Source organism: Puma concolor, chromosome C1 (genome assembly GCF_028749965.1).
Source record: "Puma concolor isolate L17-30 chromosome C1, mPumCon1.1.hap2, whole genome shotgun sequence".
Lineage (NCBI taxonomy): Eukaryota > Metazoa > Chordata > Mammalia > Carnivora > Felidae > Puma > Puma concolor.
In genome coordinates, this window is record NC_141674.1 from 35,445,521 (window position 1) to 35,460,040 (window position 14,520).

The following is a 14,520-nucleotide window of genomic DNA, read 5'->3' on the forward strand; positions in this document are numbered from 1 at the left end:
CTGGCCAGGAGCCACAGAATCACCAAATTAAGGCTTGTCCTCAGGGCACATACCACTGGAGTACACTTGCCAGGTGTGGGAACAGCTAACTGGTGGCCAGATGAATTACAAAGGAGCTACTGCAGCTAGGGTGAAGCTAACTTTGGTGCAAAACTGTCTGCATATCCAGACATCAAAAGCTAAAATCCCATTTGGTAGTATTAAGGAGCACTGTTTGTTGTTGTTGTTGTTATTGTTTTAAGGTGTGATAATGGTATTGAGGTGTTTGTTTAAAAGATAAAGACTTTATATTTTACATATACACGTTCAGATATTTATAGATAATAACAATTCAAATAATTACAGATGAAATTACAAAATCATAATGACCTGCTTTAAAATAATCTGGCATGCCAATGGAGAGATGGGTGGTGACATATATAAAACAACATTGGCCATGAATTGATAATTGTTGAAGCTGTGTGATGGACACATGGGATTTCATTACATTATTGTCTCTACTTCTGCATTCCTGTGAAGTTTTCCATAGTAAATATTTAAAAAAGAAATCACAATTTCTACTACTAGTGCATCCTCTTTCAACATATCAAGGCCAGGGCCTACTTCAAGACAGGGCCTCATTTTCACTTGAGAATAAAAAACAAGCCCTTAGGGGCGCCTGGGTGGCTCAGTCAGTTAAGCTTCTGACTTTGGCTCAAGTCATGATCTCACCGTTTGTGGGTTCGAGCCACACGTCAGGCTCTGTGTTGACAGCTGAGCCTAGAACCTGCTTCGAATTCTGTGTTTCCCTCTCTCTCTGCCCCTCCCCTGCTTGTGCTCTGTCTCTCAAAAATAAATAAAGGTTAAAAAATTAAAGAAACAAAAAACCAAAAAAACAACCAAGCCCTTAAAGGCCAAGAGTTAACTTCATTTTTGGAATATATATAGCCCGGACTGGTGACTGGAAAACAGGTCCTGAATCAATAATCAATGACTAATTTTGGCAGCATGTCCCTTGCTATTTAATATTTTTATTTTTATTTATTTTTAAAGTTTTATTTATTTTGAGAGCGAGAGAAAGAGAGAGCGCATGTGATCGTGAGCATGTGCAGGGGAGGGACAGAGAGAGGGAGAGAGAGAATCCCAACCAGGGTCCACCTGTCATTGCGGAGTCCGATGTGGGACTCAAACCCATGAACTGTGAGATCATGATCTAAGCCGAAACCAAGGGCCAGACACTTAACTGACTGAGCCACTCAGGTGCCCCAAGTCTCTTTGCTATTTAAAAAACAAAGCTCTGCAATCTACTGTGGAGCTTAGGCTGTAAATTTCCTGAGGGCAGGGCCTATGTCTGCTTATTTACCATTGGTCCCACAGTTGATCTAACACAATGCCTGCCTCATAACAGGTGCTTAATAAATATTTGTTGATTGAATGATCAAACACAATAATAAGTTAGAGGGGAGCAAGGCAACAGTGGGGAAAGGTGGGGAAATAGAGAAACGACAATCCCTGACAAAGTTTTCTAGGAATCCAAATGATTTCTTTTACCATTGGTTCTAAATGGGTATTCCTGTAGAGGTTTACCAGGTGTTGTGGGGGTAAGGGTTAGGAAGCAAGAAATATACTGGACACGGAGGAACAATTCCCCTTCCCCTTAATATTCCTGTATATATCCAAGTCTATCAGCCAAAAGCATGCTAGTGTTTAAACTCAGGTTCTCAGACTTTCTTCCTCAGCTGGTCTGAGGGAACTTGGTGCTGTGGTACTAGCCCACTTGCTTTCCAGTCCACCAGTGCTATTCAAGGCAGAAACTTATCCCGCAGCCATCAAGGGAGACTAGCTGCTCCTCTCCTCCTCTTAAATCTTTTCCTACCTGTTCCTCTGAGGACTCTAAGTGCATTTACTATAAAAAATCTTTGAGATCAACCTCAGAGGAGTTTTTTTCCCTGGAAACCTAAGTCCTGTGATCTGCCAGATATAGTCTGTGGAGAGTATTTAAGGACCATAGTTCTATACTCAAAGGAAAATCAGAAAAAGTACCAAATTTGGTTTTTCTGCATTCATAAACATTCACCCAGTGAGATGGACTTTTCCAAAATTGGAGGGAAACTTGTTTTTTTCTCCACTCTTCTTGGCTAAGTCTCTGAAACTTTGCTAAGAGGGCCCATCTGTAGGATAATTGCCTAGGGGAAGGATACCTGCTTGGAGACAAATAGCACTAGAGCTAGGGAGCTCAATCTTGCAGAAGGAAGAAGAACCCGGAACTATGCAGAAAGAGGCACCATATGTTATGATTAGTTTTACAAAAATATTCTGTTGGCTTATTGTAACACTGGCCCCCCAAATACAAGCAGGGACTCTGATACAGACAAAAATAACAGTATGCTAATAACACAATTTTATTTTTAAAACAAAGGCGAGAATCAACTATTATTTATATAAACAAGTTATCTAACATTATCAGGGTTTAAAACTGTTAACTAAGAATCAAGGTAGTTTACACACTGTGAGTTTGACTCTACCTCCCTCTTCCTTACTTATTTTCCATTAGGAAGTCCACAACGTATTTTTTCAAGCAGTAGAGATGGGCATCCACAAGGCCTGTGTGGAAATGTATTCTAGGGTGCCTGCAAAAACAATAAGAGAGAAAGGGTTCACAATCAAGTAACGTGGTTCTATCCTATTATTAGGTAGTAGGCATTAAGAAGTTTATAAGCGTGGGGAACCTGGGTGGCTCAGTCTGTTGAGCATCCGACTTCAGCTTAGGTCATGATCTCACGGTCCGTGAGTTCGAGCCCTACGTTGGGCTCTATGCTGACAGCTCAGAGCCTGGAGCCTGCTTCGGATTCTGTGTCTCCCTCTCTCTCTCTGACCCTCCCCCGTTAATGCTCTGTCTCTCTCTGTCTCAAAAATAAATAAACATTTAAAAAAAATTTAAAGGGGCGCCTGGGTGGCTCAGTCGGTTAAGCGTCCGACTTTGGCTTAGGTCATGATCTCACAGTTTGTGGGTTCAAGCCCCGTATCAGGCTCTGGGCTGATGGCTCAGAGCCTGGAGCCTGCTTCCGATTCTGTGTCTCCCTCTCTCTCTGCCCCTCCCCCATTCATGCTCTGTCTCTCTCTGTCTCAAAAATAAACATTAAAAAAAGAAAAAAATAAGTAAATATAAAAAAAAAATTTAAAAAGTTTATAAGGGTCAGAGCCATGCTGCTCACACCCTACTCTGGCCAACATGGTGAATACTAGCTCTACTCCTACCATAGAAAAGGTCTTCTCTTTATAGAAACTCTATCTCACACTTTATGAGGACTTTAGGTGAACTATCAAATCACTGACAAGTCACCTTCTTCTATCACAAATTCCAACTCACAATTCTTATGATTAACATTTTCTTGCTTTTACTCCAACTGCCCCACTTTCTGCAGGCCATATTTCAGCCATGCTTTCTTCATGATCTGGTATGTATTATTCCATTTCCACAGAAAATGAAGTAAAATTCTGTGAATACTCCCTAACTCCCTACTCTTATGTATTCATCAGGACTTTCCCCAGATATACTTCCTCCAGGAAACCTTCACTGACAACTCAAGTTCCTGCTCCCACAGCACTTGGTGCCCATCTCTATCAGTTAAGTTATCATCCAGTAAGGTAACAGCTTCCTTACTTGGCTCTCTCTCCCAACAGACTGGAAGTTCCCTGAGGGCAGAGATTTATCTTTTTTTTTTTTTTCCAGAGATTTATCTTTATACCCTTACCATTTAGCATTGTACCTCACACAGTGTATTTAATAAACAGCTGTTGAATAAACAAATGAATAAATTAGGTCAGATTAAGGTATTTGTTTAGTTGCTGTCTGTTTTAGTTTGACGTTTTGGTTTGAGCCTTAAGAAATGCCATGCTTATAATGTCCAAGGTCATTTTATTTAATAACAAAGACAGCTGAAAGACAGGAGGGAAGAAGCAGGGTAGAAAAATTGAGATTCCCATCACAGATACCTGATTATTACCTTTCTTCTACATTGTGTTACTGTGCTTTGACTGGTTTATACTTAAAAAAAAAATTTTTTTTTTTTTACATTTATTTATTTTTGAGAGAGAGAGACAGGGCACAAGTGGGGAGGGGCAGAGAGAGAAGGAGACAGAATCCGAAGCAGGCTCCAGGCTCTGAGCTGTCAGCACAGAGCCTGATGCAGGGCTCGAACTCACACTGTGAGATCGTGACCTGAGCCGAAGTTGGAACTCAACCGACTGAGTCACCTAGGTGCCCCAGCTGGCTTATACTTTTAAGGAAAGTTATTCTCACGGGATCTAGATACTCTAGAAGCAATTTATCAAATAAGTTAAGGTGCACCACCCCAGGCTTCCACTCTTTTGGGAGACTGGGAGAAGCGGTAACAAAATGCTTCTAAAAGAGCAACAGAAGTTGTCAGACTTAGGACCCCATACTCATAACCTGCCTCCCCATCCCCACAAGCCAATTAATGTATACAATGAGGTTGAAGAAAGTAGAAGGTACTTTCCAATTTGAGATTCTTGAGTTCTAAGAAATTCCTGAGGAAATAGAATTTTACAAATGCGAATGTGGTTACCTTGTGGTACCAGGGTTTCATTTGAAGTCCACACCCTGATAATTCTTTCCCTTGATCTAACCAATCTGGAAAGTTGCACTCTCCTGTTTAGTCCCTTGGTTTACAAATTCCTTGAATCATTTAATACACTCTATCTATATTATTTAGTCCTCATAATCACCTCATGAGGTAGATATATTACTCTCATTTTTATAGCTGAGGTCAACTTGTATTATACAGACAGGAAAGGAATAACTTAAAAGTTCGAATAAATAAAAGTCTGAACAACCATCATCTAAACTTATCAATCCCTATCATATATGGCAGTATTTCATATAGCATTTTATAGTTTATAAATGTTTGTCAGCTTTTTACTCTCATCCCTTTAAAGTAGGTAAAACAAACAAAATTCTTCCATTTTTTAGAAAAAAAAATTCCAAAAATTTAGCTGGTATACTTAAGGCTAGAGATTTACTTACAAATTTGGACTATAATGAAGAACAGAAATGGGTGATTCAGAGATTTTTCTTTTAGATTGAATTTGTAATGAATGTAAATCTTGGAGACTAATGACATTTAAATTGTCAAAAAGGTGGTTTCCTTACTTCATTTTATTATTTTTGATAATAGCAGAAATAAGTATTGATATTTTATTTTATTTTTTTATTTTTTTAATATTTTTTTTACTTTTAAGAGAGAGACAGAGCATGAGTGGGGGAGGGGCAGAGAGAGGAGACACAGAATCCAAAGCAGGCTCCAGGCTCCGAGCCGTCAGTACAGAGCCCAACGCGGGGCTTGAACTCACGAACTGTGAGCTCATGACCTGAGCCGAAGTCAGACGCTCAACCGACTGAGCCACCCAGGCGCCCCAAGGATTGATGTTTTAAAACAAAACAAATAAAGCTAAAAACCTCAGAGGCACCAGCAAAATCTGGGTAATCGACTGAATGCTTCAGGTCAGGAAGATCCTTTGGATTTGTATAACATAAAGAAAACAATAAATGGAAATGAATAAGACATTTAGAAACAGTGGTAATTTTAGGTCTTAAAAGTTTTTTTATTTTTTAAGATGTTTTTATTTTTGAGAAAGGGGGTGGGGACAGAGAGAACGAGTGGGGAGGGGCAGAGAGGGAAGGGAACACAGAATCTGAAGTAGGCTCCAGGCTTTGAGGTGTCAGCACAGAGCCCAACGCAGGGCTCGAACCCACAAGCTGTGAGATGGTGACCTGAGCCAAAGTCAGATGCTTAACCAACTAAGCCACTCAGGCGTCCCTAAATAAAAATTTTAGAGTAAGTTGGAAACTGTTTCCTCCTCTTTTAGTTTCTGGAAGACTTTGTGAAGGATTGGTATTATTTCTTCAACTTTTTAAAAATTAAAGTATATGGGGCGCCTGGGTGGCGCAGTCGGTTAAGCGTCCGACTTCAGCCAGGTCACGATCTCGCGGTCCGTGAGTTCGAGCCCCGCGTCGGGCTCTGGGCTGATGGCTCAGAGCCTGGAGCCTGTTTCTGATTCTGTGTCTCCCTCTCTCTCTGCCCCTCCCCCGTTCATGCTCTGTCTCTCTCTGTCCCAAAAATAAATAAACGTTGAAAAAAAAAATTAAAAAAAAAAATTAAAGTATAGTTGACAATGTTATATTAAAGAAACTTTTCTAGGTTACAGAGGTAGATAATAAAAGAACTGCGATTAAAACTTAGGTATGTGTGACTCTAAAACTTTTGTACTATCTCATAAGTCTCATCTGTCTACCAACTTCTTTCTTTTCTAGATACATAATCCTAGGAATTCTATATAGATGAAGTCCTGCTCCAAATAGTTTCACATTTAAATTTGGGGCAAAGAGGCAGAATGCATTGTTAGGATCAAAAATCCCTGTTTTTGTACTTGCTGAATATCCTACTTAGAAGTTTATTAGCTACTAGTACCATTCAAAAATAAATGTGTTAAGGAATGAGGTTCTCAGCATTGACCTAAGACAAGCCTCTTTATCATCCTGCTTCCCATACATTCTGGGAGAACAGGAAAGCATATATTAAGAAATGCTTGCAAAGAAGCAGCTGCCTCCTCTGGGAAGATAATATTTATTTATTTATTTATTTATTTATTTATTTATTTATTTATTTATTATTTTTTTTTTTAATTATTTTTTAATGTTTATTTATTTTTGAGAGAGAGCAAAACGGAGTGCAAATGGGGGAGAGGCAGAGAGAGGGAGACACAGAGTCCGAAGCAGGCTCCAGGCTCTGAGCTGTCAGCACAGGGCCCAACGTGGGACTCAAACTCACAAACCGTGACATCATGACCTGAGCTGAAGTCAGATACCTAACCAACTGAGCCACCCAGGTACCCCTGGTAAGATCACTTTTAAATGTCTAGGAGTTGAAGATACAAGCTGTGTACCTGTGTTTCAATATTTATTTACCCAAAATTTCTCCTAATATTAACAACTTGGAAGTACTGTGTGTCAGGGACAAAGCTTTAAGATCTCTAAGGAAACTATTAAGGAAAACTACCACGCAAACACTGGTCATTATTATGCAGGTTAAGATTTTTCTGAGCTTTACTTTCATTGAAAGAAAACTGAACATAGAACTATGTGTGTCACCAACACTGTACAGAACATCTGGAGAACTAAAAAGCTAGGAAATAAAAAAGCTGCTCAGAAAGGCAGTCCAGAAAGAAGGAAATACTCCATGAAGGATGAAATAAATACTTAACAAAACAAGTAATTACTGTCATTAAAATCATACCAATTTGCTCTCTAGCAGAATAAACTTAAGATTTTAAATATCCAAAGCTCTTAATGACTCTAAAAAAAGGCCCGAGTCTCTTTAGTTGATAAAAGGATCTGTAATTTCCCTCTAAAAGATCTCAAGGGATTTCAAACACTCATTTCCTTTAAATCTACAGAATGAGGGCAAAGGTCCTTAGGCTCAGGGTAATGTCAAAAGTTCTTGGGGCCTGTTCCCTTCTTCCTCATCCATAGAACCATTATGTGTACAGGAGGAAAGAAGCTGTTTTTTTTTATCTTGCTCACTGCCTAAGTTTTAGCAAAGGCCAACTGGGCATTCTATTTCCTGACATACTCATAGAAGAGTAGAAAAAGGCTGATAGACAGGTAAAGGCGCAGTTTATAGTTGGTGCGTGTTAAAAAATTGAAATTTATCTGACATTCCATGTGGATACACTATTAGACTTCCGGAATTGCTGTGAATGGGACCTGAAGGACTTCCAGCCTACTGGAAAAACAGGTGTCTACTATGAGACACTCCACACTGACCCAGTGAAGAAAGAAAGCTTCCACTAATCTAAACTGAGTATGTCCTAACAGTTTACATGGCTGCACAGAATGACTTTTTTCCGACTCCAAAGTTTGCGAACAGAAGAGCAAGGAATGGGAATAGAATGAAGAAGACTCAGTTAAACAAAAATTCAAAATACAAGAGAAACTTATTTCTAACATATGCTTCTCTTTGCATAAATATGAATGTTAATAGGTAAAGGAAATGTCAAGGATGGCTCCTGAATTCAGATGCCAGGGGAACTAAAGCTTGAAACAATGACTCATAAGAACCAGAAGCAACACTTCCAATGAGGATAAAAGTCTCCTATGATAACTTAGCCATCTCTAAGTGTTCAATGCAACATTGTGAAAACCTCCCACTCTATTTAAAGACCTTCAAACAATCACCTTCTACTTTATTTGGTAATCTTAAATATATTCCAATAAAGAAGTGTCTTTTCTCCGGCTAGAAGAGTCAGAACGAATTCCCTATTGTTTAATCATTACGTATTTTTGTTTTGTTTTGTTTTTTGGTTTTAAAGTAAAAAATATGTTTACTGGAATGTTTTAGTTGTAGCTGACATTACAACGTTTAGCTTTATTTTTATTAAATAAAATTTTAAAGTTATTTATTTTTAGAGAGAGGGAAAGCATGAACAGGGGAGGGGCAGAGCGAGATGGGGGGGGGGGGGGGAAGGGGCGGTGAGAGACAGAATCCCAAGCAGGCTCTGCCCTGTCAGTGCAGAGCCTGATGTGGGGCTCAATCTCAGGAAACATGAGATCATGACCTGAGCTGAAGCCAAAAGTTGGATGCTTAACCAATGGAGCCACCCAGGTGCCCCAACAACATTTAGCTTTTGTTACACCCATAAACATGTGGAAATTATAATTGCAATGGCAAAGCAATTGTAATGTGAGAAGAATCTTGAAAATATTGATGGAATGGCAATACATGTTTTTTAGCCTGATGATCTAGTAGTACTCTACAGGGGCTTCTGGACCACCAGCCTGATCCTCATGTCAATGTGATAATGTAAGTCCTTATAATAACAGGATGAAATATTAATATCATGGTTTAATTACATATACAATCAACTGGCAAGTATCCAGTTTCAAACTAGATCCTTGAAACATGGCAAAATAGAGGCTGGTTATTTTTGCCTTAACCATAATTATTGAAAACTTCCCTTCTGTTAGAAGGGAAGAAGATAACTGGACATTCTCAGTGATCCAATTTGAAGTGATACTTGCCTCTTATTTTCTTGAAAAAGAAGTTTTGAAAGTTATATACATAGGTTTCATTTAAATTATGCAGCAATCTTTTATTATTGCTATTCAGATTTTGTTTAATGAAAATCTCTGTCACCAAATCAAGTATGATATTTCATGACTATAAGAATGATAATTAGGGGCATGTAGATGGCTCAGTCAGTTAAGCATCCGACTTCGGCTCAAGTCATGATCTCACAGTTCATGGGTTTGAGCTCCACATCGGGCTCTATGCTGACAGCTCAGAGCCTGGAGCCTGCTTCAGACTATCTCCCTCTCTCTTTGCCCCACCCCTGCTTGCACTCTGTCTCTCTCAAAAATAAATAAACATTAAAAAAATGATACTCATTAGCAAAAGGATAACAGCAACCAACGCCATGATGGCTTTTATTCTGCATCCACGCCATCACATTTGCCTTTGAAACTGTGTGGATATGCTGCTAAAAACAACTGCATTACCTGATAAGTTTTCTATATCACACAGAGGATGGAGAGAGGGATTAAATGATATAACAGGATTCTTTAATCTTTGTACTATTTTCTTTTTAAAATTTTTTTTTCAACGTTTATTTATTTTTGGGATAGAGAGAGACAGAGCATGAACAGGGGAGGGGCAGAGAGAGAGGGAGACACAGAATCAGAAACAGGCTCCAGGCTCTGAGCCATCAGCCCAGAGCCTGACGCGGGGCTCGAACTCACGGACTGCGAGATTGTGACCTGGCTGAAGTCGGACGCTTAACCGACTGCGCCACCCAGGCGCCCCTGTACTATTTTCTTGCATGACATCAATAACTTCAGCCACCTGATTCTGAATATACTTAATTGTATCACTTCTAGGTCTAAATCTTGGTTCAGATGGTCCCTTTAGAAAAAAGTACTCTTCTTCATCTGAATCCTCTTCCAAAAGATTTCTCCCTTCACTCTTCACGGAGCCATGACATCATCATCATTTAGGTGGCACTTGAACTTGGGAGGCATATTTTTAATTTTTATTTTACATTTATTTATTTTTGAGAGACAGAGTGAGACAGTACATGAGTGGGGGAGGGGCAGAGAGAGAAGGAGACACAGAATCTGAAGCAGGCTCCAGGCTCTGAGCAAGCTGTCAGTACAGAGCCTGGTGCAGGGCTCGAACTCTGCATTATGAATTATGAGACCACAACCTGAGCCAAAGTCAGACACTCAACCAACTGAGCCACCCAGGCGCCCCAAGAGGCATACTTTTTGCCCAAGAAGTACTTTTCTGTTTCCCAGAATAAGTATTCACCACCTGAGCTCCTGGGGGTAGGCAGCACTGGGAGGGTGGAGGAAGGAGTGGGAAGTGCAGGAAGAAAGCGGGGCAGGGGGAGACAGTGGGCACAGACCTGGGGGCTGCTCCACCACAGCTGCACACATAATCATTAGAGTTTAAAAGAAACTAGAGACCAAGGTTGCTTAGAAGTAACTATCTATAATTCTATCAATAATTCTAATGAGACAGATTTTGGGGCAAGAATTCAGTTGCATAGTTACCTGGTAGCTATTTAATAGGAAGGCACGCACTTGCCACACCACCCCAAATGCCAGATCTTGGTGGCACCGTAAGTGGCAGGAATGACAGACTGATGATCATCAGGTGTGCACATGGAGTTCCAAACCAAAGGTCTGCCTGTGCAGCAGAGTGGGCTACGGCACTCTTGGTGCTCAGGCTCCATCCAAGAAAAGCAGTTGTACTGAAGTGAAAGCCCTGGACTCAAGTGCATCAGAGACCTCCAGGTTTGGAAGAGTTCTTTTGTTTTGTTTTAAACTTTTAATGTTTATTTATATTTGAGAGAGAGAGAGAGAGAGAGAGAGAGAGAGAGAGAAGGGGCAAAGAAGGAGACACGGAATCCGAAGCAGGTTCCAGGCTCTGCGTCGTCAGAACAGAGCCCGACACGGGGCTTGAGATCATGACCTGAGTCAAAGTCAGACACTTAACCAACTGAGCCACCCAGGGACCCAGAGAGTTCTAAGTGCTGCTCCTCATTGTACTGACAGAAAAACAAAATAAATTATTTTAGTCCATGTTAAAAGTAATCAACTCGCTCTTCCAGGCAACAGTCTCTAGCTTACATTCATTGAATACCTACTATGTGCCAAATATTTGGGACACAGCAGTGAAGAAAATGGACGTGAAAGTTGCATGAAGTGTACAGTTTGATGGAAATGAATTATTATAAGTGCAATAACTGAATGGCAAGCAAAGAATGCTATGGAAGCATATAGTGAGGGACCTTGCCCAGGTTGGAAGGCGATGGAAACTTCCCTTTAAGCTTAGACTTGAAAGAAGAGCAGGAGTTAACCAGGAGAAAGGGGTGGAAAAACAGGCACTCTGGCAGAGAAAACAGTAGGTGTCAAGACCTTGAGGCAGACTGGTGAGTGTGAGGAACTAACATTGCCCAGCACTGATAAAGCACAGAAACCAAGGTGGGGAGAGGCACAAGATGAAGCTACAATAACACGGGGCACCTGAGTGGCTCAGTTGGTTAAGCGTCCAACTTCGGCTCAGGCCATGATCTTGCAGTTCGTGAGTTCGAGCCCTGCGTCGGGCTCTGTGTCCATCACCATGTGGCAGCTAAGGCCATCGTGCGTATCCCCGAGGTCCTTAGCAAGATGAAGCTGCAGCCCTTTGTCACAGAGGCCAGCGTGGAGAAGGCTCTGTGGCTCTCCCAGGTGTCCATGCTGGATGCTGCCTTCTCCAGCACTCTGTCAGGGGTGGAGGGCTTTACCAGCCAGGAGGACCAGGAGATGCTGAGTCGCACTGAGAAGCTTCTCAAGTGCTGCTTCACCATCGGCTCCCGGGAGTCAGAGCACAGCATCATCATCCAGGACTTCACCAAGCAGAAATACACGGAGCACGCCATCCACAAGGCCCTGTAGCTCATGTTCTGACGGGCGAAATCCAGCATCGTATGCAGGGCAAGGCCCTCTATCACCTCAAATGAGCCTTCGCGGCCTCGCGGACTTGCCTATACCTCTCGCACCGCCTGCACCATAACCATCGCTGTCCTCTGCCTCCCTATTGTCATCCTAAACTTCCCGTATGCTCTCCCCATCATAGAGGAGGCGTCCCCACCTGCGCTGGAAGAAGGAGCATCCCTTCCTCGCTGCCTCTGGGCGCCTGCCTCTAGTGCAGGTCCAGGAAATGTGCTTTTGGAGTTTGTTGAAATAATAAAGCCACGGTGTGTCTGGATGTCAAAAAAAAAAAAAAAAAATAATAATAATAAAACAAGCCAGGTAGAGAAGGGTAACTGGCTGAAGGAGTACTAGGAATGGTGACCACAAAAGGAGAGAGGCATGAAAAAGAATGCAGAAGTCAGTGAACTATAAGCAACTCTCCATCGTTTATAGGGTAGAGTGTTGAGTATGGCTTGTAGTGAGGGGAATGGTGAGATTAGGCTGAAAGGAATACGTATGGTTAGATGACTGAGGGCCATTAGGAATTTGTGCCTTATCTTACAAGCAATGTGTTCTTTTCTTCTTCTTCTTTTTTTTTTTTACTTTTTATTTGAGAGAGAGAGTGCGAGCGAGGGAGAGGGGCAGAGAGAGAGAGAACCTTAAGCAGAATCTATGTTCAGCATGGACTGTGAGATCATGACCTGAGCCCAAATCAAGAGCTGGACACTCAACCAACTGAGCCACACAGGCGCCCCACAAGCAGTGTATTTATAGGTGTAGGGGAAAGTAGTAGAAAGCAAAGTTGAAAATTTGGGAGAGTGCTGGAAAAACTCATAGAGTAAGGTTCCAAGGGAAACAGGAAAATGGGGCAAAAGGTATAAATGAAGGGATCAGTCTTAAACAGGAGGAAGGAAACTTCTTCCTCTAAGGCTAGAGAAAAGGAACTGAAGGTGGGTCTGAGTAAAGATAAATTATGGGTATGGGTAGTATGCTGGGCAAATCAGTATCTGTTAGCCCGATTTTCTCGCTTAGCCTTAGCTAAGAGCTAAGAAGGAATAGGCCAAGTAATTTTCTAAGGGAGGTGGTGATGGTTGAGAATTACTGCTGAGAGAAGTGGAAAGGTGGTCCAGGAGAAGTGTAAGGCTGCAGAGTGGTTCTAAGGGTTCAGCTACAATCGGAACCATGAACTTATAGTGGTGCCAATTTACAACACTGCATAATATTTTTCCTGAAGACTTTAATAAAAAGGATGTAGGAGCAGACAAAATAGATATTAGAGGGTTTATGAGGGCAGAAAAAGGAAAAGGACAATGAGTGAGGATATGGAGGGAAAAGCCTGAAGTAACAGACCACAGGGTCTAGACTGAAGAAAGAAATCAAGAGAAAGAAGAAAAAGAGAAAGAGGGAGGGAGGGAATTGAGTGACTAAAATGAAGGAAACAGGCTTCTAGGTAAAGACAGCAGATTAAAAACAGGTATTAAGCCCTATTCCTTTTGAAAGCTCATTAAAGTGATAGGGAAGGGTTTTTGTTGTTATCCTCATCGTTTTTCTAAAGGGTATAAACTCCAAGGACAAAGATTAGGAGAAGGGAGGACATTAAAAAAAATTTTGGAAGCTGGAAAGCAGGATGGTGGTAGCAGATTTAGCACATTTAAGAAAGCTGAATCCTAGATCAGGCATAAGGAAAGCTAAGGAGCAACGTATTTGGACTGCAGAAGCCCAGAAATGATCAGGAATTGGTAGCACAGCTTTTACCCACATCGAAAGGAGATTGGAAGATTTTTCTCTGAAGTCTATAGCCAGTCCAAAAGAAAAGGCTTAAGAATACCAACATGAGAGTTTCTTTACAAATAACCTATCTACATCACTTTATACAAGTGAGAATTAAAAGTACAGAGGAGTAAGAAAAAAAAGTCTCAGTGCCTAGGCTGGACAAGATACCTTGGGAAAGTTTGTTGATTCTGATGTCCACAAGTCCCTCTCAACCCTTCCCACAAAATACTGCAAATTAGAGAAATACTTTAGGAAGTATAGTTGGTTAGTAGCACTGGGGATACTAATTTAGATAAACAGTACTTCAAGACTTTGCATATCTTTGGGAAAACAATCAAGGGCATAAACCTATTTCTCATCATCTGGAGTCCCAGAAACACAGATTTGGCCAAGCATGATCTTTGAGGTTTTGATTTAAGTCCTTGTCTTATCAGATATAAATGTCTAAACTTAAACAAGAGGAATGTGCAAACATTTTATCCCATTTTAAAAGAAATCCTTTAGAAGTTTGTTTTAATATTATCATTACACTTACAGTGAAAAACCTTCACTAGTACTCAAAAGAAAACAACATAACATTGGAGACAAGCTACATGATTTTCTTATTAAATATTTGGCACAAACACCTTTTACGTATGAATTATTAAAAACACATGTCGTTTAGAAGTAAAACAGGAATTTTAGGGGGAGGGGCGCAGTGGTAGTGTCTTTAAAGGACAACTAAGCCAGTTTCA

The 14,520-nt window shown here is 40.9% G+C and overlaps 1 protein-coding gene across 3 annotated transcripts in view; it reads right to left on the reverse strand.

Moving 5' to 3' along the window:
* Nucleotides 1-14,520, reverse strand: part of EIF2B3 (eukaryotic translation initiation factor 2B subunit gamma) — a 125,501-nt gene that overhangs the window by 40,927 nt on the left and 70,054 nt on the right. For 2 of the 3 annotated variants that reach the window (XM_025932703.2, XM_086716795.1), the window contains exon 6: nt 2,520-2,609. The exons of the other annotated variant lie outside the window; for it this stretch is intronic. In XM_025932703.2, the coding sequence (XP_025788488.1) occupies nt 2,520-2,609 (90 nt within the window). The remainder of the gene's footprint in view (nt 1-2,519; nt 2,610-14,520) is intronic. 3 annotated transcript variants of the gene reach the window in all.